The sequence below is a fragment of the Pelodiscus sinensis genome, chromosome 1 (assembly GCF_049634645.1).
Source record: "Pelodiscus sinensis isolate JC-2024 chromosome 1, ASM4963464v1, whole genome shotgun sequence".
In the NCBI taxonomy this organism is placed as follows: domain Eukaryota; kingdom Metazoa; phylum Chordata; order Testudines; family Trionychidae; genus Pelodiscus; species Pelodiscus sinensis.
In genome coordinates, this window is record NC_134711.1 from 167,459,247 (window position 1) to 167,485,308 (window position 26,062).

The 26,062-nt window shown below is 41.9% G+C and overlaps 1 protein-coding gene across 4 annotated transcripts in view; it reads left to right on the top strand.

Annotated features, from left to right (window-relative positions):
* Positions 1 to 26,062, top strand: part of GBE1 (1,4-alpha-glucan branching enzyme 1) — a 264,165-nt gene that overhangs the window by 179,409 nt on the left and 58,694 nt on the right. For all 4 annotated transcript variants that reach the window (XR_012897753.1, XM_075909685.1, XM_075909701.1 and 1 more), the window contains exons 8-12: positions 1,134 to 1,249; positions 3,800 to 3,927; positions 8,988 to 9,086; positions 11,652 to 11,762; positions 18,546 to 18,717. Coding sequence is in view for 3 of the 4 variants with exons in the window: in XM_075909685.1 (XP_075765800.1) it covers positions 1,134 to 1,249; positions 3,800 to 3,927; positions 8,988 to 9,086; positions 11,652 to 11,762; positions 18,546 to 18,717 (626 nt within the window). In the remaining variant the exon portion in view is untranslated. The remainder of the gene's footprint in view (positions 1 to 1,133; positions 1,250 to 3,799; positions 3,928 to 8,987; positions 9,087 to 11,651; positions 11,763 to 18,545; positions 18,718 to 26,062) is intronic.

Sequence of the window (26,062 nt, forward strand, 5' to 3'; positions counted from 1 at the left end):
ACTCACACCATTCCTCCTAGAACAACCCGAGGTATTAACCATCCTCTTCCTCATTTCTTGCACCTTCCCCATCATCACCAGTGGCCATTATTCTGGCACCTCCCAAGGACTACATCTCCTCCTCCTACCACCTGTAAGCTGGGATTCTACTTTCATATGTTATGCTGAACTTGTTCTGTTTGATGCATATTCAGTAAGGGATGCTTCCTTTTCTCCTTATTTGTATTTCCTCACCTTCCTCATGGTGAAATGTCTTTTGCAATAGGCCAGGATATCATTGATCTCAACTTATTATCATATTCATCAATTTGTTACCATGGGCCTTTTGTGGTTGTCCTATTACATTTATTATTTCTGTCCTTCCTGGTTATACAGTCTGGTCTCCACTGGTTATTTTGGGGGTAGTCTAAGTAATGATGTACCTGCTATGTTTGAGGATATTCTTGGAAGTGCCTAACCCAAACTCTGTATCTTGGAAAGTCACTCTATCTTATCACCATCTACTTAGGAGAAAGGTCCCAAACATACATGAGCTATCCAGATCAAAGGTCCCAGACAAAAATACTAACTTCGCTTTAGCTCAACATACAGGATGTGGCCTGTAAGTCTCTTTTGTGTTACAGCCAAATGCCAATATAAACTTACTGTAGCTTATTATAATGAACATATAATGATAACTATAAGGAAATAATACATGTATATAGGCAAGCAAGAAGGTTAGCACTATAGGATGCACACATTTAGGGTGGAGCTAAGCCTTAGCTAGTATGAAGTTTTGGTTCTGATTTTTCAAATATAAAATAAACCCTGTTCTCTGGAGTTACTTTTATTTGCTTCTCAAAATATGGTTAATAGGAAGGTATACCTAGATTAGGATGTTATACTGAATTAGGCTAAATTTGTTTTAGAAATGACTATCTTGCTCCATCTTAAAATGGCATATTATTGTTAAAGTAAGAATCTTTTTGTTGGAATGAATTTGTATTTGGAAAATGATGATGAATGTTATGTTCATTATGATAATACAACAGCAAGTAGAATATAGCTGGTAATAATATTAGAGAATACATTGTGTTAGGAAATGTATGTTGACATGTTGAAAAGTTGAGAAACTGTTCTTATTTTTGTTCTAGTTGGGAAGTTTTGAGATTCCTTCTCTCTAATTTGAGATGGTGGATAAAAGAATATGGCTTTGATGGCTTCCGGTTTGATGGTGTTTCATCTATGCTATATCACCATCATGGAATTGGTAAGTAATCAAGTTTGTTTTAATTGAAAGAATACCCTTCCTCCGTGGTCACCAACCGGTAGATCACGATCTATCTGTTGATCGCAGGGGCTCTGAGTCAATCTTCAGCTCCCTCTGAACTGCACGCCTGCACACTAATTTTAAATTTGCACTCTTGATTTGCGGAGCAGCTACTCAGAGTAGCAACACAGGTGAGTAGCTGTGGCAGTGTGGTGGGATCTTCTGGGTTGGGAGGGCTGAAACACCCCAGTAAGCTGGCCGTGGCGTTCAGCAGGAGGAGGCTGCACCGCACTCCAGCTGATGGGGTGGCTTTCCCTCTGCTCCAGCCCATGTGGAGCGTGGTGCACCATGGTCAGCTGGGCAGGCAGCTGCTCCTCTTTGCTCTAGCCCAGCTGCCCTGCGTTCAGCCCAGCAAGGCTGCGCCATGCTCCTGCTGATCGGGAAGCCCTTCCTCTTTGCTCCAATCCAGCTGGAGTGAGGCGAAGCCTCCACGGGCTGAGGGCAGGGCAGCTGGGCTGGAGCAAAGGGGAGCAGCTGCCCAGCCAGCTGGCCATGGCACTCAGCCAGGGTGCACCATGCTCCACGTGGGCTGGAGCAGAGAAGCCTCCTGATTAGCTGGAGCGTGGCACAACCTTTGCTTCTTCTGAACACCATGGCCAGCTTGCCAGGCAGCTTCCCCTCTGCGCCAGCCCACGTGGAGCGTGATACACCTGGGTTGAACACCATGGCCAGCTGGGCGGGCAGCTGCTCCCTTCTTCTCCAGCACAGCTGCACTGCATTCAGCCTGGGGAGGCTGTGCCACACTCCTGCTGATTGGGAATCCCTTCCTCTTTGCTCCAGCTCAGCTGGAGTGAGATGCAGCCTCCCTGGACTGAGCATGGTGCAGCTGGGCTGAAGCAAAGAGGAGCAGCTGCCTGGCCAGCTCGCCATGGTGTTCAGCCCAGGTGCACCCTTCTCTGCGGGAGGCGGGAGGCAGCCCCAGAGGAAGCACGTGCCAGTGCTTTCCTGCTGCATGGGAGGGGGAGTTGGCCTCATAGGAGGTGTGCGTTGGGGCTTCCTTGCTCTGCCAGGGAGGTAGGGGGGGAGAGGAGGAGTCCTGGGAGGAGGTGGGTGTAGGGGACTCCCTGCTCCCATTGGCACCCTGACCCCTGCTGCAGAACCTTGCCCCTTCCTTCCCCCCCCCCCCCCCCGGCACACTGTCCTCTCTCCCCCCCACGGCACCCTGTCCTCACTCTAGAACCCTGTCCCCTGCCCCCACTGCCACCCTGTCCCCTGCCCCAGCACCCACTAGCACCCTTCCCCAGTACCATGTCCCCTTCCCCCACCAGCATAGTTGGGGCTACATTAGTGAGGCTTGGGTGGTTTTTGGAGGAGGGTTTTTAATCTCTCTTGTGTGGCCCCAACTGACTTTCCTGTGCGTCAGTGACCCCGACTCAAAACAGGTTCCCTGCCCTTCTCATAAATAAAGACAACGCAGAAACTTTTCGTGTCTGACACAGTCTATTTAAAAATGAAGCCTGGCCAACAAACCCCCAACTGGCCAAGCCCCCATCTGGCCTCAGCATTATAACACTCCTGCACCCCCCAGACCCTAGATCTGAGCCTATCATAAGTGGACCCCCCCTTCCCTGAGCCCCTCACATACCCCAACCCAAATTCCTGCACCGTCACATCCACAAGCCTGTGGCTTGCTTAGTACCTCAACCCTCCATCTGACCCTAATACTCCCCAGCCTAGAGCCCCCTCCCTGAGCCAGTGTCCCCTTTTCCACCTCCTCCTGCAACCAAATTTCCTCTGAGAGCTTGCACCTCTCACCCCTTTTCACACCTAAATCCCTTATTCCTATCCCAGAGCCCACACAGCCTGTCTCAACCCAGTGAGGGTACGGCTAGACTGCAGGAGTTTTTCTAGGATTCCGGAGATACCCCAGAAAAACTCTTCCGCATCCAGGGATGCATTTGTTCTTCTGTTTTTTTAGTGAAAGAACAAACATGCTCTTTCAGTAACCCCTATGTTCCTCATTCCACGAGGAATAAGGGGGTTTCCAAAAGAAGGGGTTTTTCTGACAATTGGTCCAGTCTAGACAGGCCAAATGTTGGAAAAACCTCTTCCTACACAAGAATTTGGGGCGGGGGGAGTGGCAGTGTAGAGTGTTATAAGGGCTGGGGATAGCAAGTGATGGAGAGGAGGAGAATCGAGAAGGCAGGGATTCAAGGAAGGTGTGGGATCTTGGGGGAAGTATGAGACTTGTTCTGAGCCTTGGTGGAAGTATCTTCACTTGTTCTGAGATTTAAAAAGTGATCTTCAGTGTAAAAAGGTTGGTATCCACTGCCCTACCTGTTTGTCTTGCTGCTATATTTTTGAGTAAATTTTAACAAGAAGATGATACATTGAGTAGGTCTACATTTAAGTCATTCTAAAAATAGTTAAATGTTTTTTTTTAATTCTTTTGCATGTTGTGATTAAATGGATTATTGCAAATAAAAAAATGCTTGACACTTGAAAATCTGACTCTCTGTATTTGGGGCCTTAACTTTTTTTGTTAACTAGGTACTGGCTTCAGTGGAGATTACCATGAATATTTTGGTCTACATGTGGATGAAGATGCTCTCGTTTATCTAATAATGGCCAACCATATGGTTCATTTATTGCATCCAGAATGCATAACAGTAGCTGAGGTAATATTAAGTTTAGCCATATCTGAATAAAAGTTTATTATATAGTAAATAAGAGTACTGGTGAAATGTCATTGTGTCTATATTGCAACTTCTTTAGAATTAGTATGTGATGCATCATTTAACATTAATCCGTTTCTGTTGTAGTGTGCATAGTTTTCTAATTATTAGTGACAATTTTGACAAAAGTACCAGAAGATACGTACTAAAGGTGAATGGGTTCCTTCTCCATGCAATCATCTTTGTGTGCATGTGCAGGGGGAGAATTGAGTATTAATGTGTTATTTTTCATTACATTGGAGGCACATTCCAAATGATGTAGGTTAGCTTGTATGAAGGTTCTTAATTCAGATATCATTGTGTTGCTTGCTTGTTGTTGCTTTGATTGCCAACTGTTGACTACTTATTCGTGGTATCAAATGTTCACAATTAGCAATCAGAAAGAAGCTATGCGCTGATATAATTCAATATATGCATAATTGACAATTCCCCTCTGTGATAAATGTGATAAATTTAGAAGATTCTGATGTTTATGCTAATTTAGATTTAACATTAAAATGTTCAGGGTTTCTGCATAAGTAGTATTCATTAAAATTGGTGGAAGGCGTTGAAAACTGGTTTTGGCTTCAAAGGAGTATTGTTGGCATGCGGAATTGCTAATGGTAATATCAAACTCTAAAGCTGTAAATTTCTGTTAATTGATTGTTGGGTTTTTCACTGATGTGTTTTTATGTTAAGAAAAATAAACTCTAAATTCTTTTTTAGAATGTCTTTATTAGTATGCTGTGTTGTAATGCATCTGGGGTTCTTGCTTACTGCTTCCAGCCACCCAGCAAAGATGTATGCAGGATGCATCTGGTGTATCATGAAGCATGTGAAGGCCTATTCTTTTAAATCCACACTATTTTATTAAGAATTCCAATATAGCTTTCCAAAAACAAAATAAGGTTAATTTCAGTTGAATGTGGCATCCTAATATGTAACTGACAGCTATCTACCAAGGTGCTTTTAAGAGCTTAATGACATGAGGTATCAAAAATAGCAATTGATGAAAAGAAGCAATTATTTGACACATAAAACTTAAGGTGGCTATATTGATCTTTCAGTTCACTTCAAATAAAATTGGTTCATCATCTAGGGAGTGATAGTCAGATTATCAACATTCCTGCCAATGAAACTTTGAGTTCAGCCTGTTTGCATTATTTGGTCGGAGATTTTTTTTAAACAAGATAGGTCTTCAATTTATTCTCTTTAAATTGAAAACTACTTCAGTTCAATACATTTTTTCTGTCTAGGGGGAGTCTATAGACAAAATGTGCAATTGAGCCACATGCTAATGATGGAAAGAGATTGGGGTATAGGAACTATTGATATGATTTTTAAATTAAAATGGCAAGCATGAATTTGTGCTTGCATATAATGACAATTGAATAAGTTCCTCATGAGAGACAAGAGGCTTTGCCTGAAAATGACATTGTCATATACTCCTTGAAGAGTTGTCTGACTTTAAGCAGATGATTTTTGTAATTTTCTGTATTCCTCATTTAGCTTTGCCTTAGTAATTTCTAAGCCCAAGGTACCTTTGAAAATCTTGATTCCTTTTTTGACCAAACCCTTCAATTCCCTTTGACCAAAAAAAAAAAAGAGCCTAAAAAGATGTCTTACTTCTGGATGGCTGGTTATCCAGCAGCAATGTTCCCACTAAGATTTTTCAACCATGAGCAGAGTGAGTTTTGGCTTGTGCACGAATATTGAGGTCATGTGTGCTGGTTTAGATGCTACAGGAGCAGACCCCACTCCCTCCCTCCCTGTGTAGCATGTCCCATTCCCAGCTGTTGAAGTGGACCCAGTCCTCCTCTCCCTCCTTCCCTCCCCACCCCCAAAGCCATGCAGCATGTCATGTTCCTGGCCACCAGAACAGACACACACACCCTGCCATGCAGAAGGTCCTGTTCCCAGCCCCAGCCACCAGAACAGGCCCCAGCCCTCCCTCCACAGGGCAGCACCAGCCACCAGAGCAGGCTTCCATCCACGGCATGGTCGCAGCAGATCCCAGCCCCTACCCTAGTGGCTCCCTCACCAGAGCAATGCCTGCTGCGGGAGTGCTGCTGCTTGGCTCCTCAGAGGAGGTGGGCCGAGGAAGAATTTTTTGTGCATGGCCATGCAGGCACATACCTTAGCAGGAACCCAGTCCGGTAGCTCTGCTTTTTTGATGCTAAAAGAAGTTGTGGTGCTCTAAACAGTTCTAATGTGGTAGCCTGTTTGTGTACCAGTGTCCTGTTTCACACAGGGCAGGATGGCACAAACACTGGCACCGGACAGGAATATGGTGTACAAGTAGCTAGTGGTTGGAGGATTAAGGTTTCTTTCACCTTTTAATTTACCGTGAGAATTAAATGTTTTGGGCAATAATGAAAACAAATGCTAATAACCAAAATTAAACCATACACCTCAGATAAAAATGGATTTTTTGGAAGACTACAAATAAATCAATTAGTAGTTTCAGGCATCGGAAACCATCAGACTTCTCAGTGAAATTTTAGGACTGATATCTAATATATAACTCCACTCCAACTAACAAGTGAGTTTTTACACTTCAAACTTGCCTGTAAAGTGGTGTGAATAAGCTGCTAATTTTTAAAATGTGACTGAAGTTAGCATTCATCACTAATGTTTCTGTTTATGCCACTGGTGTAGTTATCAAATGTTTGTTTTAAGATTTTATTATTAATAATTGTAGAAATTAGCTTGAGAGAACACTATCAAAGCTCCAGGCCTGCTAGAAACATTGTCCTTCATCTAATAGATTTCAGAATGTCATGATGTCAGGAATTTATCAGAGACCTCCTGCACAGCATGCCACAGCAGTGAAAGGCATATGCCTGAACAATTTAGGAGAGCTGTTGGGCTCTTCTCCTGAACATTGTCTTTAACTATTTGGGAAGAGAGAATCACTTCCATGGACCTCATTGGTCCTGTTTACTTTATTGAAAGAATCCACATGGGGAGAGCAGAAGTGTAGAAAACCTTGTGAGTAGGCTAGAAATTTTGCTAACCTATTTAATGTTTTCTGGGTTCCTTACGTTAGTGTTTAAACAGAAATATTCACACACAGACTTTCTCTCAGGTCTTCTATAGGAAATATTATAGGAAATACAGAAGAGTCATTTAAAAACAAAGTGAGGATCTCCTCTGCGTAGTCCTCTATCAGTTTATCCCATTTAACCTTATACCATGCGCCTGGATCTTCTGAACTGGGGCAAATTTCTTCTAGAACACAATATATGCAGCAAAGGACATTTACAATCATTTTTTGTAAATAAAATGTGGTTTCTTTTGATTACTTTTTTGAGGTGGCAAAATGTGTGCTTATACTGCAAAAGTTGTACTGGAAATGCTCCTAGATCTTGTTTGAAAATCTTTTATTCACATAATAGGCAAACTACAAATATTTGTGGATAGCTTGTAATTGAAGGGTTGGATGTGTCTTCTAGAGTTTAAACCTCTCAAATCTTGGGAGACTCTGGTCTGGTAATATCTGTCATTCAGCAGGGCCACAGATGTTGCTGGACCTAATTGTCCTGGTGCAATGCAGGGGCTGGGGAGCCCTGGTTGGGGAAGGCATCATCTAGGGAGGGCCCAGCCTGGCCAGGAGCCCCCCAGCATCAATGGGGCCAAGTGATGGCTGGGGGGCCCCCAGCATCAGTGAGGCCAGGGAGCTGTGCCCCTGGCTATTGAGCCTCTGGTATTAGTGGGGCCAGGTGACTGAGGAGTCCTGGTCCCACCCGGGGAACTCTTGGATGCAGCCAAGATGCCTGTGGCTGGGTGGCCTGCCAGGAACCCCAGGAAACCCCATTGGCAGTGGGGTCAGAGTGACCGGGCAACCTCCGCTGGCAAACCCCAGGCTGAAGTAGGACTCTGAGGCAGATGGCCCTTGCCAGGGAAAATCCACAAATTTCCAACAGCAGCACAGCCCTATTAGTGGGGTGGGGTGGCTGAGGCAGCCCCTGTATGGGGAATCCCCATCAGCAGCAGGGTCAGCGGCAGCTGGGTGGCCTCAGTTGGGAACCCTGGGGAACACCCTGCGACAGTGGGACTGGCAGTGGCTAAGCTGTCCCTGTTGGGAACCCAGAGAGACCCTGGGGCAGCGAATGGACAGCAAGTTGTGGAGCCATTCTGGGCAACGTTAGTGGGGCCAGCAACAGGGTAGGGAGCCCCAGGGAGAGGAGCCTGGGATCAGGGCAGCCAGCAGGGGAACACTGGCCTCCCCTGGTCTGGCAAACTCTCTAGTCCAGGACAGCTCAGGTCCTGAGGGTGCCTGACCAGGGAGGTCCAACCTGTATTATATAAAGTGGTAGGGAGAGTCATCTATTCAGGAACATGTGATGTAAGTGTCTAGTCATGTAGTACATTCAATAAATGATGCACTCACGAGTCAATTATATTTTAAGGGAGAGAGAACAAAATTGTTTGGAATTTCAATCCATGTGTCTGATTCTGCATTCCTTGGTCACTTTTTTTGACCCTGTTGGAGTCAAGGCAAGGAATGCGGGATTGAGTTTTAAGCGCCTATCTCACTTGGTAGAGCTGGTTGACTGGATAATTTAGTTTACATACATCCAGTTGGTGTTTTAAAAAAAAAAAAAAGTTCAAAGCTAAACAGTGACGGCTCTCATCACACCGATAATACATAGCCATGGTAATGCAAGTGCTGAAAGGGCTGGCTGCCGTGAGTATATTCCTATAGTCTCTGAAGAACAGGATTCTGAGGTGGCTAACTTCTTTTGCTCCCATGGATACGCTCTCTTTTTAGCATGCTAGCTCATGCAGAATTAGCACAGGGTAAGTCTCCTTAAGATGGAACGCAACCCTCATCTTAGAAACTGCCATTGTTACATTGAAGTATAATTGTACATTCTGCACTGTAGCTTTTGAAAGCAGTAATGTGTGGGGTTTGATATCTGATTACTTTTTAAATATAGGAAAGCTTTCTTAGGTTTGGAAATGTAACAAGTAACTTGAAGTTCTATCAAAATAATATTGCAATGTGTTTTTTATTCAAGGATGTTTCTGGAATGCCAGCTCTTTGTTGCCCTATTGCACAGGGAGGAGGTGGATTTGATTATCGACTGGCTATGGCAATTCCAGATAAATGGATACAGGTGAGAAAACAAAATTCACTTTTCTGTTTTCTATGATAGAGGTCTGTTTTATATAAAATAAACCTTCAAAGTAATTCAGGTAACTGTTCTGTTGCAGCCAAGAACTTGCAATTTTAGTAGTCCTTCACATACCCCTATATAAATCTTTTTAGTCTTTAGCCATGACTCTATAGCTCAGACGAAGAGCCTTATCACCACTATGGCTCAGGGCCTCCCTTTGGTGAGCAGGGGATCTTGGTATGAGATTGATACATGATCTTTGTATTCTGGTTGACTCTTTTTTTTATACTTTGTGATGAGCCTAGACTGACTATAGGCAGTCCCCGGGTTACGTACAAGATAGGGACTGAAACTGACCAGCAGCGGCTGAATCAGGATGCCTGGGGCAGAGCAGCTTGGGTGCTGCCGGGTTGGCCCAGTAGCGCCCAGCAGACCAGGGAGATGCGGAGCAAAGCCACGGAGGACCCGGGCGGCGGGACCGCGGCACGTCTGGGCGGACCTGCCACCTGGGTCCTCCGCGGCTTTGCTCTGCGTCTCCCTGGGCTGCTGGGGCGCCCCCCCCCCCCCCCCAGCAGACCAGGGAGATGCGGAGCAGCTTTTCTCGCCCCAGAGGATGCGGGCAGCGGGACCGCCCAGACGCGCCGCGGTCCCGCTGCCCGCGTCCTCCGGGGCGAGAAATGCCCCGTTCGTAAGTACGGATCTGACATAAGTTGGATCCGCATAACCCGGGGACTGCCTGTACTTTGTTGGATTTTAGTTCTGTCCAAATAGCTCTTTTTTATCTCTGAACACTGAAATAAACATTTGCATTTAATAATCCTATATTTATGTACAAGACACAATGAAAGCTCTCTAAGTTAAATGTAACATTTTTATCTAACGCAACTTAAAAAGCAAAGGAAAAACAACAACAAAAATACATGCACTAGAACATGCTGTGCCACACAGCACCAACCAGTAGGATGTATAAGAAAAGAGGAATAAAAAACCTGTAAATGTGCTTAAAAAGTAATGATGCATTAAACTCCAATAGCTCATGTAAGAAAGGGATTTAAATCGCCTTCTCCTTAATAAAAGGAATGGCAAGAAAGGGAATAAAACAATAAACAATCTCAAAAGGCTGTCAGACCCTTCAGAGAATGAGTCTTTCAATTAGACATAAGATTTGAAGCAAATCCCCAATGACACCATGATCATCTGAAAAGCAATAAAGGCAATAAATATTTCATATGAGTATTAATGGCCTCAATAAAAGCATGGGAAGCTTAAAGAAAAATAAAATATGTGACTCACAAAAGTGTGTGTTCTTAAATCAGAGATGTAAACCCCATTAGTTGTGTGGGATATTTTTCCCTATTTAAACTCATGTCACCAACAGGCCCCAGCTGAAATTAATTAAGTTCTATAAGACTTGCTACTCCAAGGACAACTAACAGCCAGTGCTAATAAAGGCTGGTTAGAGTTTTCTTTCCATCGGTTTCTTTGAGCCAGTTTGGAGTAGGAAGTGATGGATGGGCCTTAGAGCAGAAAGATGCAAACCAGCCTCTTAGAGCGGTTTGACTTTTCAATAAGATACATTTTGGTGCCTTGATTTGCTGCCTGAAAACACTAATATATGAATTGAGCGAAAGCTTCTGACAATTGAACCAAGTGAACACACATGATTGTGTGTTTAAAAAAGATTTTTCAGTTTTTGCTTGTTTCCATTCCTAACTCCACTGGAAGGCTAACAACAGTTTTCTTAAAAATCAGAAATACTCATTCTAAAAAAAATAGGCTAATGGGAAGAATACTCAAGTATTAAGTCATTCTATTAAGCCAAACATAGTATATTGCGTATTTTCTTACAATTGACTTTGATGTAAGAGTATCTACGTTCTCATTGTTGAGTGCTTAAAAGTGTTTAGTATTTTCATTCTGGATAAAATGGATTGGAATGGTTGGTCTATTCACATGTGTTAATTTTTGCTTCCATGCCTGTATGCCAAGTGGCTGCTGAAATGTTTGGGGGTTTTTTGCTTTTGATTTTTTTAATTACATAGTGTAATGTTAAACTCCCTGGTTCTATTACTGACACTTTTTATATAATACTTTAATTGATATTCTATTTAAGGTTGAACTATAACAAAAACAGTTGGTGAAGGCTTATGAAGTATTGCATAACAAAGGAAAGATAGGGCTTCAACACTGAAATTGCTCTGTGAAGTCGACCATTAAAATGATGCCAAGTGTATCCCTTAACGTTTTATAAAGCAGAAAAGAGAATAGTTTAAATAATGTTGACATGCCATGGTTATTAATCAAAAGTTGGCAGCTGACATAGCAGAAAACATGAAGTATGGGTTTAGAAATTCTAACGAGCATTATAGTGAGTTCAGAAGGAATTCCCATTTGGGAGATCAAATAGGGGAAGTTCATCACTTGAAAGGCTTTTTGAAATGAGGAGACGCTAAGAATAATGCTATTTTTATAATTTAGGGAAACTTCAAATCCCTAAATGCCATGGAAAAATGTATAATGCAATTTAGTTGAAGCAAAAGTAATGTTTGAATTACCTTTTAACAGATAATTAAAGAGTTGAAAGATGAAGACTGGAATATGGGCAATATAGTGCATACGCTGACAAATAGGCGGTATGAGGAGAAATACATTGCATATGCAGAGAGCCATGATCAGGTACTATAATAAATATTTTGGTAAAGACTATAAATGGAGGAACAAATTAGTGCACTTTCCATAGATCAGTGCTAAATACTGATTACTGTAGTCAAGATTTCCTGTTCCCAATCTGGGACTGTCTTATAAAGGGGTCTGACTTTCACAGAGTGAACACTCAGCACTCTGAAAATCCTGGGCTCATTAAGACAAGTCATCTGGAACTAAAAAGTTGACAATCTTGGCTTATATCTTTTAATACGGTTTACCATCTGGAGACTTTCTAGTATTACATTGTCTTATACTGGTAACTGTTCCACTTTAAGAGCTAATTCGGTATCTGATTAATGATTCTTTAATCATTTTATTTGGGGTTGGGTGTGGAGGAGGAAGAGGCAACATTAAAGCTGGAAACTTCAGAGCACTGAAGTAATGGAAATACCTGTACATCCGTTTACTTGAATGTGTGTGTATATATATAGTCTCCTATATTATTTATACTGGTTAAATGTCTGTTTTAGATATGCTGACTACAATGTAAGTTAAGATGGCTTTGGGAGTACGTAAGAATGGCCGTACTGGGCCAGACCAAAGGTTCACCTAGCCCAGTAGCCTGTCTGCCGACAGCGGCCAACACCAGGTGCCCCAGAGGGGGTGGACCGAAGACCATGATCAAGCAATTTGTCTCATGCCATCCATCTCCAGCCTCTGACAGAGGCCAGGGACACCATTTCTAGCCCTTGGTTAATAGCCTTTTATGGACCTAAACTCCATAAATAGAAGAACTAGACTACAACAGAGTTTAAACTCTAGCTTCTCTTTAAATTCTATTATAGTCCTAGCCTTCACAGCCTCCTCTGGCAAGGAGTTCCACAGGTTGACTACACGCTATGTGAAAAAGAACTTTCTTTTATTAGTTTTAAACTTGCTACCCATTAATTTCATTTGGTGTCCTCTAGTTCTTCTATTATGGGAACTAATAAATAACTTTTCTTTATCGGCCCTCTCCACACCACTCATGATTTTATATACAGGCAGTCCCTGGGTTACGTCAGTCCGACTAAAGTCGGACCCCTAGTTACGAACGGGGGGGGTCCCTGCTAGTGGGGGGTGCCTCCTCCACTGTCGCCGCCTCCGGCGGTGCAGGGGACACTTCCCCCCAGCAGACTAGGGAGACGTGGAGCTAGCGCGCCCCCCCCCCCAGCAGACCAGGGAGACGCAGAGCAGCTTTTCTTGCCGTGGAGGACGCGGGCGGTGGGACCACCGAGACGCGCCGCGGTCCCACCGCCCGCATCCTCTGCGGCGAGAAAAGCCGCTCTGCGTCTCCCTGGTCTGCTGGGGGGGGGGGGGGGGAGGCGCAGCTAGTGCGCCCCCCCCCCCCCAGAAGACCAGGCTTTTCTCGCCGACGCCTGAGGTAGAGCAGCTGGGGGGCTGCCGGGTTGGTCCCACAGCGCCGAGGTGTGGTGCTACTGGACCAACCCAGCAGCACCCCACCTGCTCTGCCCCAGGTGTTCCCAAGTCAGCCGCTGCTGAAACTGACCAGCGGCTGACTACAGGAAGCCCGAGGCAGAGCTGTTCTGCCCCGGGCTTCCTGGAATCAGCCGCTGATCAGTTTCAGCAGCGGCTGACTTGGGGACACCTGGGGTAGAGCAGCTGGGGTGCTGCCGGGTTGGTCCCGCCGTTCCAAGGGTCGGTGCTACCAGGCCAACCCAGCAGCACTCCAGCTGCTCTGCCCCAGGCGTGTCCGATTCAGCAGCTGCTGGTCAGTTTCAACAGCGGCTGAATCTGGACGCCAGTTCCGACTTACATACAAATTCAACTTAAGAACAAACCTACGGTCCCTATCTTGTACGTAACCCAGGGACTGCCTGTACCTCTATCATATCCCCCCTCAGTGTCCTCTTTTCTAAACTGAAAAGTCCCAGTCACTTTAGCCTCTCTCCATATGGGACCAGTTCCAAACCCCTAATCATTTTAGTTGCCCCTTTCTGAACCCTTTCCAAGGCCAAAATATCTTTTTTGAGGTGAGGAGACCACATCGGTACACAGTATTCAAGATGTGGGCGTACCATAGTTTTATAAAGGGGCAGTAAGATATTCTGCGTCTTATTTCTATCCCTTTCTTAATAATTCCTATCATCCTTTTTGACTGCCACTGCACACTGTGTGCAAGTTTTCAGAGAACTATTCACAATAACTCCAAGATCTCTTTCCTGATTTGTCGTAGCTAAATTAGCTCCTATTATACTGTACATATAGTTGGGATTATTTTTTCCAATATGCATTACTTTACACGTACCCACATTAAATTTAATTTGCCATTTTGTTGCCTAATCACTCAGTTTGGTGAGATCTTTTTGAAGTTCTTTAGTCTGCTTTTGGCTTGACTATCCTAAACAGTTTGGTATCATCTGAAAACTTTACCACCTCGCTGCTTACCCCTTTCTCCAGATCATTTATGAGTAAATTGAATAGGATTAGTCCCAGGACTGACCGTTGGGGGACACCACTAGTTACCCCTCTCCATTCTGAAAATTTACGATTTATTCCTACCCTTTGTTTCCTGTCTTTTAGCCAGTTCTCAATCCATGAAAGGACCTTCCCTCTTATGTATTGGCAATGTAATTTACACAAGAGCCTTTGGTGAGGGACCTTGTCAAAGGCTTTCTGAAAATCTAAGTATACTGTATCTACTGGATCCCCCTTGTCCGCATGTTTAACCGCTTTAAAGAACTCAAATAGATTAGTAAGACGTGATTTCCCTTTACAGAAACCGTGCTGACTTTTGTCCAACAAATTATGTTCTTCTACATGCCTGACAATTTTATTCTTTACCATTGTTTCGACTAATTTGCCCTATACTGAAGTTAGAAGTTAATTTGTCCAGTACGGAGTCTTTTTTTTTTTTTAATTTCATGATTTTTGCATGCAAATTTTCTTTTTTATAAGAGTGGTCTTTAGCCTTTTCCATTTTTAACTTCCATGTATTCACACGGACCATTCCAGTTAAATCTGTTTATCGGTGATTGGATCACTCTAGATTATATGACTCTCAGGGTATAGCAATTTATTTTTATATTTGTATCCAGTAAGAACATACTGAAATGGTCAACCATATTAATACTGTTTAAATATTAATACCTTCTGCAGCCACCATAAATGAAACTTCATCTGTTTGTAGGACACATTGGAGTCTTTCATCCAACAAATGTTCATTTTAAATTTTTTTTAATGGAAACACACTCTTAGAATTTGATAGAGGCTTTAGCTAGTCCATATATATTTTGAAAACGTTCTTTTAAGTATCTCTGGTTAGTTACCTCTTTTGAAAAACTTAAGAGTTGTCATAGAGGATTACACCAATGTTCTGTCCAGGTCAATGTCCAGTCTCCAACAGTGGCCTGTATCAGAATTGAGGGGAAATGTTGGAGTGATTCACCACTCTCCTTTTGGCTCCTACAGTCAGAGGTGTAGGGGCTAGGAATGTGAAGGACTAGTTGACTATCCAATAAGCAAATGCTACCCTTTGCTGCCTCTATCAGAAAGAGACAGCAAGAGGGGAAAGGAGGAAGTACTTCAAAGCAGCAGCACCACATAGAGCCTAGGATCAGCTGGAGAGTGCCCGCTGACCCTGGTCTCCATGCAGTGTTGTCACTTTGAAACTCAACGGAAGCCTGAAGTCAGGCTCCTCATGGCGTTTCAAAGCAGCAGTGTCGCACGGAGCCTGGAGTCAGTTGGGGAGTCCCCAACTGATCCTCGGCTCCATGTGGCGTTTTCGCCGTAGGACTGTTTCTACACTTCAAAGGAAGAGACGCCCTATCAACTAGTTGATTGAAAATGCATTGACTGTTTGATTAGTCAATTACCCACAATTTAACATCCCTAGTAGGGGCACTCTAAATGTGAGATAATGTGCTTTGCAGAAAGATGTATCTCACTGTGCTGTAAAAATTGGGGGTAATAATCTTAATTCAGACTGTGGATTCCACTGAAAAAGGCACTCTTGTGGTTTTTGTAGCTATTTGTTCCTTTAGAAGTTGTATTTCCATCTGGATTTTGATGTGGAAAAAAATAGCTGCTTAACCTAGAACATAAAATATCTTTGTTCTTTTAGGGTACGTCTACACTTTCTCCCTAATTCAAATTAGGGATGCAAATGTAACCTACCGAAAATGCTAATCAAGCAGGGATTTAAATATCCCATGCTTCATTAGCATAATCTTGCCCACGCGCTATTCTGCTCGCCAGCTGATTCGAACCAGCAAGTGCGCTCTGGGATGCATTAGTTTGAATCAAACCCCTTGGTTCGAACTAACGTTATGCAGAGCGCACTTGCTGGTTCGAATCAGCTAGCGAGCAGAATAGCATGTGGGCAAGATTATGCTAATGAAGCGCGGGATATTTAAATCCCCACTTCATTAGCAATTTCGGTAGGTTACATTTGCATCCCTAGTATGAACTATGGAGCAAGTGTAGACGTGCTGTAATTCTTTTCTTTATTAGGGACCACACTCTCTCTGCTAATTGTATTGTTTCATCTAGCAAAGTAGTTTTATTTTGAACTTTATAGTTAATACACAATTTGACCAGAAAAAATCTTCTGTGAAGTTATGCCCTCTACACTTATTTGAGCTAACTGTGGCTAGTGATGCACATGTAATAACCAGGTTTTTTTGTGATGACACACTCTCCCTAGTATGTTAGATTTCAGGCTTTAGTGTTTTTGTTTTCAGTCTTAAAAATCATAATTGGATGGCAGCCATTTAAAAGAAAATCCATTTATACTGAAACCAAGATAGCTTTTGATTTTATGATCTTAGTCTGAACTTATTTGAAGGAAAAATGGCTTGCTTTCCAACATGGCACTGTTTAAAAACTATTCAATGCGTTGTATAAAGAGAAAATAAAAGTTCAAAACAGAGTTTAAAATGGGAATTGGACTGATTCAGCCTAAATTATACCTATTTGTGAACACACTAAATAGAATATTTGCATATGTCTTTGTATGTGCAGTTTAAAGCTGTGCTAAAATGAACTTGGTTACACAGCATTAAGGGACTTATTTTTATACAGCAATAGACATTAGCAAGATTACTTAATTTTTTTGTAAAATAATCTTTTCTTCAGCAGATTTGCAGATAATTCTTTTTCCAGCTAAGCTATTTACTCGAATAAGAATCAGTGCTTGATGAAAGCAAAAGCTTATTTTCTGCCATCTATGCATAAAGAAATAGTGTACCAAAAACAAGCTGTAGAGGCAAAAGCTTTGGGGGCATATGAAACAGCAGGGTTAGTAGTATTTGAATAAAAAGCTGAAATGGTCTCACATGCTTTCTATAAAATTAGCTATTTTTATGGACTGTGAAACAACTACTTGATCTAGTGGAAACAGCAAGGGATCTTCCTATGCTTAGTCTCTGTTATTAAATCACTTTGGTTGAAATCCTGAGTCCCAGTGAAATCAATGGCAAAATGGCACTGACTTCAGTGAGGCCAGAATTTCCCCCTTTGACTTTTTTCAAATCCTTTAATCTATGCATGTATCCATTTCCATAACTGTAAAATGGGAATAATGCTGTACTTAAGTAATATATATCTTGCAAGTATACTGTAACTTTGGGGTAGTATTATATACAGCACAAAATGGTTTTTTGATTTTTTTTTAATCAAAATATTATTATGGCTGCTGTTTTTCACTTCTGCACTACTGTACTTATAAGATAGGAGATCATGTTAGTTATTTTGCTGAGTACCATGTCCCTCTTACAGCTATTCTGTCAAATACAATGCTTGCGTAAGGGGAAATAAAAAAAGAAAATTGTAGCACATAAAACACAATATATGCAAAAAATAACTGAAACCTAGTTCTCTGAAACATTTGTTGAGGTCACATCTACACTTCCAGGAAAATTGATGCTCTGGTGGTCGCTCTAGCATTTGATTTAGTGTGTCTGATAAGGCCCCACTAAATCAAACGCTGAGGGTATCTGAGAATTCCTCGCGACTGAAGTTGACAGGAGAGTTTCTCCATCAGCCTCCAATTATGGGGGCCACTCAGAAAGTTGATGCAAAGTACATCAACTCCAGCTACCCAATTCACATAGCTTCAGTTGCATGTCTTGCATTGATTTTCTTTGCCAGTGTAGACCTGGTCTTAGCAAATACATTGTAAATACTTTGACTACTCATTTTGGTTTCCTTCTTAGTTTTTACTATATTTTATTTTGTTGTATAAAATCTGAGTTTGTAATTATTATTTGACCAATAAATCACGCAAATGTGTGAGCCAGCTTGAAAAATCTACTTGAAATGGTTTCCAGAAAAAGTCAAATGGAAAACTTCAGCAAAATGAACAAAACATTTGCAGTGTTTGCTACCATAGACTAAGGGGTAACTGAATTAGGCTTCATTGAACAAAATTAATAGCTTCATTCAATTGCTGATTTCAGATGGATAGAAATTGTAGCCTGTTTTTTATGTCTGGACTAAACGCCTAAAAACACAATTGTGTATCTTTAGCTGTGTGTGTACATAAAGCATTTGCATTGTTCACTGAAGAATCTTTAAATTGGAAGTCTTGTTAATATGCCTTTTGAATGTTGTTAAAAGAAACTTTTTTATAATCTTTATTTTCTGTCTTGTTTTCTTTATGATTCTCCTAAAATATAACTCTTACAGTGCACTAGAGTTAATCCAATATACTTGTCACTTAATCGAGAACACACATTGCTTTTTATCAATTTACATTAAGAAGCTCTTCTGGCACATCAAGGCTTCTTCCCTCCAATTCCTTTATTACTCCAGGCCCTTGTTGGTGATAAGACGCTGGCATTTCGGCTGATGGATGCAGAGATGTATACAAATATGAGTGTGCTTTCACCTCTCACTCCGGTTATTGATCGTGGAATACAGCTTCATAAAATGATTCGCCTCATTACTCATGCGCTTGGAGGAGAGGGCTATCTCAACTTCATGGGTAAGTAATCCTGGCTAAAAGTCTCTCCCTTTCTTTTGTAGTGTAGGCTTTGTGATGAAGTAAAATGATCTGGCAACATCCCGCAATTGCAATATTTATCACAGTGTTGGAGATTTCAGCTTAAATATTTTTACATAGTTGACTTTTTTTATCTGGTTTCAAAATGTAATAGTCTCAGTATCTCTGTAAGATGTAGACTTAACTATAAAACAAAATATATTTGAGTCATTCTGGGATCTACAAAAATATTTTAATCTCAAGAAATGTTAAACTAGTTGAAGTTACATTTACTTAATACTACTTGTATGGATGCCCTCATTTTTACAAACCCAGAACTACCTCTTCAAATGAGACTTGTTACCTTCTCTTTCCCTTTGACTCATGAAGATTTGTATGCTCTCTACCAGCTTTCTAGGTGAACATAACTATAATGGTTACTGATAGACACTCACTAATTGTGAAGACAGTATAGTCTTAAAGCATGTGATTTCATTTCGTTCATCTATATATGTATTTTAGAGCATGTCTATTTGTCTGTGTGTGAGTCCATTTGTTCAAGAATTCCTCCCAAACAGTAAGAGCTAGGGCCATCAAGTTTGGTAGGCAGCTTCCTCTTCTCCTAACTTAAAGCAAGGTCAGGGTCCAATTGTGCCAGGAGAACCAGAAGTCCTGGGAAAAGGACAGTTTGCCATAACATGCAAAGGGAGAGGCTGTATTCTGAGAGATGTGATATGAGAGTGGTCACTAGGGGCAGCAAGCCGCAGAGGAGAGCTATCCTGCAGAATGTCCACTTTGGGCAGCAGTACCACCAAGGATGTGACCAGCAGGGCCAGGGCCCTGCTATTTTTCCTGGCACCAGACCATGAAAGTGGAGCCGCCCTGCCCGTAGACAGCTCCCACCAGCCCCTCCTGCATAGGGAGGGCCTAGGAGTTGAGGGAGCCCTGCCCCTGGCCAGGCCAGGCCAACTGTGGGAGGAGGAGTCCCCACTGTCCCTTGCCCCAGGCCAGTAGTAGTCCATTAGAGACCCCTGCGCTGGCCCCTTGGGACAAGCTGGTGGGTACAGTGTGCAGTCTCTACTACCCTGGGTGGCTGCCTCTGGTGAAAAGCCAGTGCCCGCCCCCTGCTGTGATTCCTTCACCCTTACATACTCCAGCCTCCTGTCCTGAGTAGGGTTACCAGATAAACCCCCCCCAAAAAAATACTGGACACTACTTGATCGTGGGCGGGAGGGGGGAAGAGGGAGGGATTGGCTAGGAGGGGGGCAGGGCTGGCCAGGAGGAAGGGGGGGCAGGAAGCAGAACTGGGGGGTATCGGGGCTGGGGGGCTGGTGGGGAGGAGTCAGGGGCGGGAAGCAGAGCTGGCGGGGGGGGGGGTGCAGCCACTAGCCGCAGCCGGAATCCAACAGGCCGCGCCCCCGGCAGGTACTCCCTTTAGTTGCTAGTAGAAGCCAGGCGGGGGGAGTGGCTGGGAGTCCCAGCCACCGCCCAACTGAGCTTTTGCAAGTGACCACAGGGCTCCCAGCACCAATCCCAACCTGCCTCCCAGTTGCTCCCCTGCCTCTGCCAGGCTTCTGTCCGGCGCCCAGCTGATAATTCAGAAAATTCCGGACATTGCACATGTCAGATATTTTCTGAATTTTTCTACCGGACAGAGGGTGCAAATACCGGACAACTGGCAACCCTAGTCCTGAGCGCCACACATCCCCAAAGCTCTGCCCTGAGTCCTGCACCCCCCTAAATCTCTATCCCCCTACCCTGAATGACCTGGGCAACATGGGTGTGTGTGTGGGGAGGGGGTGTGTGTAAATATAGTATATTCATTATGGACATGGTATGAACCTTAAATTCCTGTTTACATTCATGTCATCTTATGATGGATATTACAGAAATAATCTATGGTGGATGCAGTATATTGCTTCCCTCAGGAAGGAATTAGGACATTTAGACAGACTTATATGTAGTGGTGGCTCTACATTTTAAATGCAGAGGTGCAGCGGTCCCGGAATGATGCGAGCTGGAACTGCTTGGTCCTGGGTTGCACTGAACCAACAGCCCCTGTTCATGGTGGGCTGGGCTGGCCACAGGCAGAGGCTACATTGCGGCAGCCACCCTTACCCAGCAACACAAGTGGGGGGGGGGGGAGGGGAAGAGGGAGGCAACACCAGCGAGTTAGTGTTGGGGAGGAAACCAGATTTTAAGCCAGCTCCCTTGAATGAGACTACTACAATTTTGTGAGGTGTGTAAATTGGTCTTTTCATAATACAAACCCTGAGGAACATTCATCCCTTTTGTTTACTCTTTTTCAACTTGTCTACAGCTTTTCAAGTAATCATTGGGGCTTTAAGTATGCATATGGTTCTTCTAAAGGCTTAGTTCAGAAAGCAAAAATAGTTGCATATGCTTTTTCTGGCTGAATGTGAGCAAAACAATCCAAAAATAATCTGTAGTGGGAAGTGTACGGTCTCTGAAAGGCCAATTTACTGTCAAGACGGAGGGATTCTATGATGCCTGTTTGTTTAGTATTTCTGCCCTGATGCAGAGGTTGGTGAGCCATACTCCCACTGTAAATACAGTAGGGATGTAAAAATGAACTAAAATAGTTGACAGGTTAAGCTTTTTGTTTAACTGGTTAACCGCCATGGCTGTGGGCAGGGTTTAGCCAGCAGAGCAGTTAACTTTGTAAGGCAGCTAACCTCGTAAGCAGGCCAATAAGCCTACTGTTTACCGGGTAACTGGTTAACCTCTTACATCCCTAATTAGTGAAGCTTGTTCATCACCACTTCCATACCAAACTGAGGTTTTAACAGGCTTCTGTTACACGTTGGTGCTGCTTAGCTATCATAGGACAAATGAATCTGACCTAGTGGATTAGGGAGTTATCAAATCACACTCTTTTAATCTGCTTCCTTCCTTTTTACACAACTCTTCAGTACCATGACAGATGCTGACAGAAATTGTTGTGTTTTTTTTTTTAAATGCATTTGAAAGACTGTGTCCTTCAACTCTTTGTGGCTGGTGATTTCATTCAGTAGAGTAAGCATTTTTACTGTTAGGTTTTTTTTTTTAATTTATAGGTCCACGGGTGTGCACTTTTGCACATAATTGCAATATAATTGAAATACATTATGTATATAACAGCATAAATGGGCAATTGGAAAAATAAATAAATCTGGCTTTATGCACAGTAGTTTATAAATGTCAGATTAATAACTCTATATTCTCACTTAGTGTTTTTTTGTTTTTTTTTCAGATTTCCCTTGTAGATGTTTGATTCCTCTGTGTTTGAGATGTTTGTGTTTTCAAGATTTATATTACTGAATTTCCTAGATTAAAAATGTAGTTTACTTCTTTAGGATGCTCTAGGAATAAACATCTGGTCTGTGTTATTTTGTATTTTCTACTGTGATAGCACTTAGGAGTTCAAAATAGATTTGCACCCTATTATAATAAACACTAGGCAAATAAGTAACAGACCATTCCTGCCTCGAAGTCACAACCTTGGGATTTAGATGTGAATGGGTACCTGGTTAACCGGTTACATAGTTAGCATCACCCTTTACCAGTCCTGAGGGGGGTCAGGAACTGCACCCCTGCCAGCGGGAGGCAGGGGGTTAGGAGCAGAAGCTTCCCCTCTCTCCCCTTATGTGCACAGCTGCTGACTCCTGCTGCCAGTCCCCCCAATACAGAGGGGCTAGCAGCGGCAGCTCACTTAATCAGTTAACTGGTTAAACCTAAATTTTAAGCAGTTAATTGATTAGCTGGGATTTTACTTCAAATAAATAATGCAGTAGAAAATGGAATATATTATTCACAAGAATAATGCAGATAGCTCCCAGTTTGTTACAAAAGGCGAAAGAGATAATGACATTGTAGTATAGTACTAAATATTTATAGTAGTATCCCAACACTCCAAGTGGAATGGGGTCTGTTATGTATGTCTGTGTACAAGTCTAGAAAAGAGATGACTCATTTGAAAGCTTCACAATCCAAAGATGTAAATTGACAAATGGTGAGGGAATGGGGAAATAGCATGCAAACAAATATGGTGAACAAACACAGCTTTCTTACCTCTATAGTAGGGTTTTTTTTTCTGTAATTGCAGAGGGAGACTGATTAGGGAAAGAGAAGAAGACAAACAGCTAAAACTATGTATCCATGCTGTCTTTGATTAAAGGTTTGAAGAGATAATTAATAATTGACCAAAGGAAACTATTGTGCTGTTGAGATGTGCACATAGCTATTAATTTCAGGAACTTTAAATATTGTACTATGCAAAGTGAATGCCAGAACTTAAAAAAAAATACATAAACTCATGGGATGCAACAATATGTTGAATGAGGTAATCTAAAGTGTAATCAAATAAGATCTTTAACTTCTGTGAATGCTTGCTTAATACTGTAAGAAGTAGTATGGCAGAACTTGCATTTTTAAGCTCTTTATAATTTTGAGCTACAGTGACAGTGTTAACATTAATAAAGTGTATTTTTTTTTCTTATTTGTTCTGTGACTTAAGCTGCAAAAGCAAATGTATCCCTAGCTTCTCTAAGTCCGTTCACTTCAGGAACAATGAGTTGAAATATGAAATAAAAATTACATTGATTAAACTTTAATATAGATAGTACAGTTAAACCAAACAGAAGATTTTAAGGAACTAAAACTGAAGTATTTCTTCTCACAGCCATTTACTGCTGGCGCTCTCTCCAGAGTGTGAACATTTTTACCCTATATTGACTTATTCAGTAAAACACTGTTCACTATAGTATTTTTATTTTTTGTAAGCATAATTGGTCTGCGTTCTCCATTATAAGTACTAAACTTTTGACATTTTATATCTGTTAATTTTATATCTGTAGCTGTTGCAAAACAAATCATATTACCTGTGCAAGAGTTCTCAATCTTCATAGCCCCTTTGTAATAACACAAATTATTTAAAATAGTTATGCTAGTATTGTCTGACACTGCTTGTGTTTGTATTTTTAACAAAACTTTGGAGAAACAAGAAAATCAAGGGGAGATTTTTAGATGTGACTCTTAGGAAGAGTCTATAAAAATAACTTGAGCTAAACGTGCTGAAATTCAAGATTTAGGTTTTGATTAGTGTGTTTTGGAGGTTATGCTTCTTTTTTGTAGGTGCATACAGAATAGCTAGCAAAACAGTTTACATTACAAAGAGTATTTAGTTAGGCTGGTCTCAATGATGGCAAATGACAGAACAAGGATAAGTGATCTCAAGTTGCAGTGGAGAAGGTGTAGATTGGATATTGGGAGACACTATTTCGGTAGGAGGGTGGTGAAGCACTGGAATGGGTTACCTAGAGAGATGAAACTGATATAATTTTCACTTTTAAGGTGGCAAGAGTAGCCAGGGGTGGGTGGGTGGGTGGGGGTGTGTGTGTGTGTGTGTGTGTGTGTGTGTGTGTGTGTGGAATAAAGCACTCTATGCAAATAATCTTTCATTTCCTTTTTTTCTCTATATATTCTATTTACCCTTTTACATTCATCTTGATTTAGATCTGGGTGAAATATTTCATCCATATTTTCACCAACATTCAGATTAAAAATGACACCAAAACAGTCAGCAAATGTATGTCAGTTTTGCCAAACTGGTCCTCCAAGGCATAGTGGAATCTAAATATTTTACTTTGACATTTTTGAAACAAAATGCTAGAATTAGAAATGCCTTCATTAGAAATTAAAGTTACTAAATAAGCCCTCTCAAATTTATATTAATGTTTAAAACATAAGTACGAACTTAATGTTTAGTGTTGAGTCAAATTGTCCTGTTTGATGCAAAATCGTTAATTTTTCAGAATTGCCAGCAAACTGAAACAAAAATTTCACCCAGTCCAATTCACAGTATTTTGCTTGTCTCAGGTTGTTTCCTCTATACCTTTTTAAAAAGACCTTTTAACAGTGTCTTTTTTACATGATGCTTTGTTTCTTCAAGATTTTTTTTTTTTTTTGGTTTGATTTGGCCATTCTTTGTGTCTCTGCTTTATCATCTGTTCCTTCTCTTCTTTTCCCCCGTGCCTTTCATTTCTGCTTGACTTGCTATGGTGATCTTGACATTGGGACCAGAATGCAGTGTTATGTCTTCTCTCCCTCCCCGACCCCCTGAGGGATGCTGAGTGTTTTGAAGCATGTTCAGGTGAATTAGCTATTGCAGTCTAAGTGTGTAAGAGTTGATAGTCTTGGATAATGATAATTAAACTGGCTGTACTTGATGCTCAATTAATGTTGGCAAATCCTAGTTCATTCAATCTTTGTGTGATTGGTCCTAATGAGGCCTCACATGTACACCGATACCTCTTTGCAAGTAAATGCAAACCTGTATGTTATGCTTACAGGTAGCTATATAATATAGCAGTGGTTCTAAAAAGAATTAAGGCGAAAGTAGTCTATGGAAGTGAAAGGATTAAAATAACAAAAGATACTTGTGTGGACAGTTTTACAGGATGTTCTCACTATAAGTCCAAGATATGTTCCAAAACACTTGGACTTACAGCAGAACAAAGCGGGATTTTTTTTTTTCCCCGTGGCTGACTTGCATTTGTGCAAATTGGGGCTGCGGGTTGCGTGACTTAAGAGCGGGGATTGGGAGGATGTATAACTCATCAGTTCCTATAAGTGTCCACGACTTTAGTGCAGAACGGATGTAGGCTGGGGCAACTTATAGTGGGGACATCCTGCACCCCTATCTTGGGCAAATGTGCCAACAAGCTATTCAAATGAGTCAATTTCCGAAAAAAAATAAAACTACAAAGTATATTTGCTTCCTGTTGGGTAGTTTAAGCATTTCTTTATTCCATAGCGGCTTATCCAGAAGACAGCAGGATGTTTTTTGGTTCGGCCATGTATACAGTACTGTCATTACAGTGGCATAGTTACAGCACTGTAGCTATGCTTCTACTACAGGATTCTAGTGTAGACTCTTCTTAGAGGGACAGAAGTTGTGTATAGCTGTGTGGCTTTTTTCCTGTAGACAATCCTGCTCTCTGAATGACAATAAGTAGATTAACTGAAGTATTCTTTCATTGACCTAGCTGCATCAGGAGGCTGAGAGAGGACAAATTATGTTAGCTTAGTTTGGGACTGATTATATTTTTTTACACCCCTTAGCACCTTAGCTATGCTGACCTAAGTTTGAAATAAAGACCAGGCCTGAGTTTCCTGGCTCATAATTGCTCTCTATTGACTGATTGTAAGAAGTGTTTACTATCAGCTAGAAATGCCTCAGAAAATACTGTTTTCTATTAGTCACATGAATCCCTATTTTTGACAGCGGTGCTGTGTTTGCTCAGAGAAAATTCTGTATCTCACCCCAATTGAAAGACAATTGAACTTT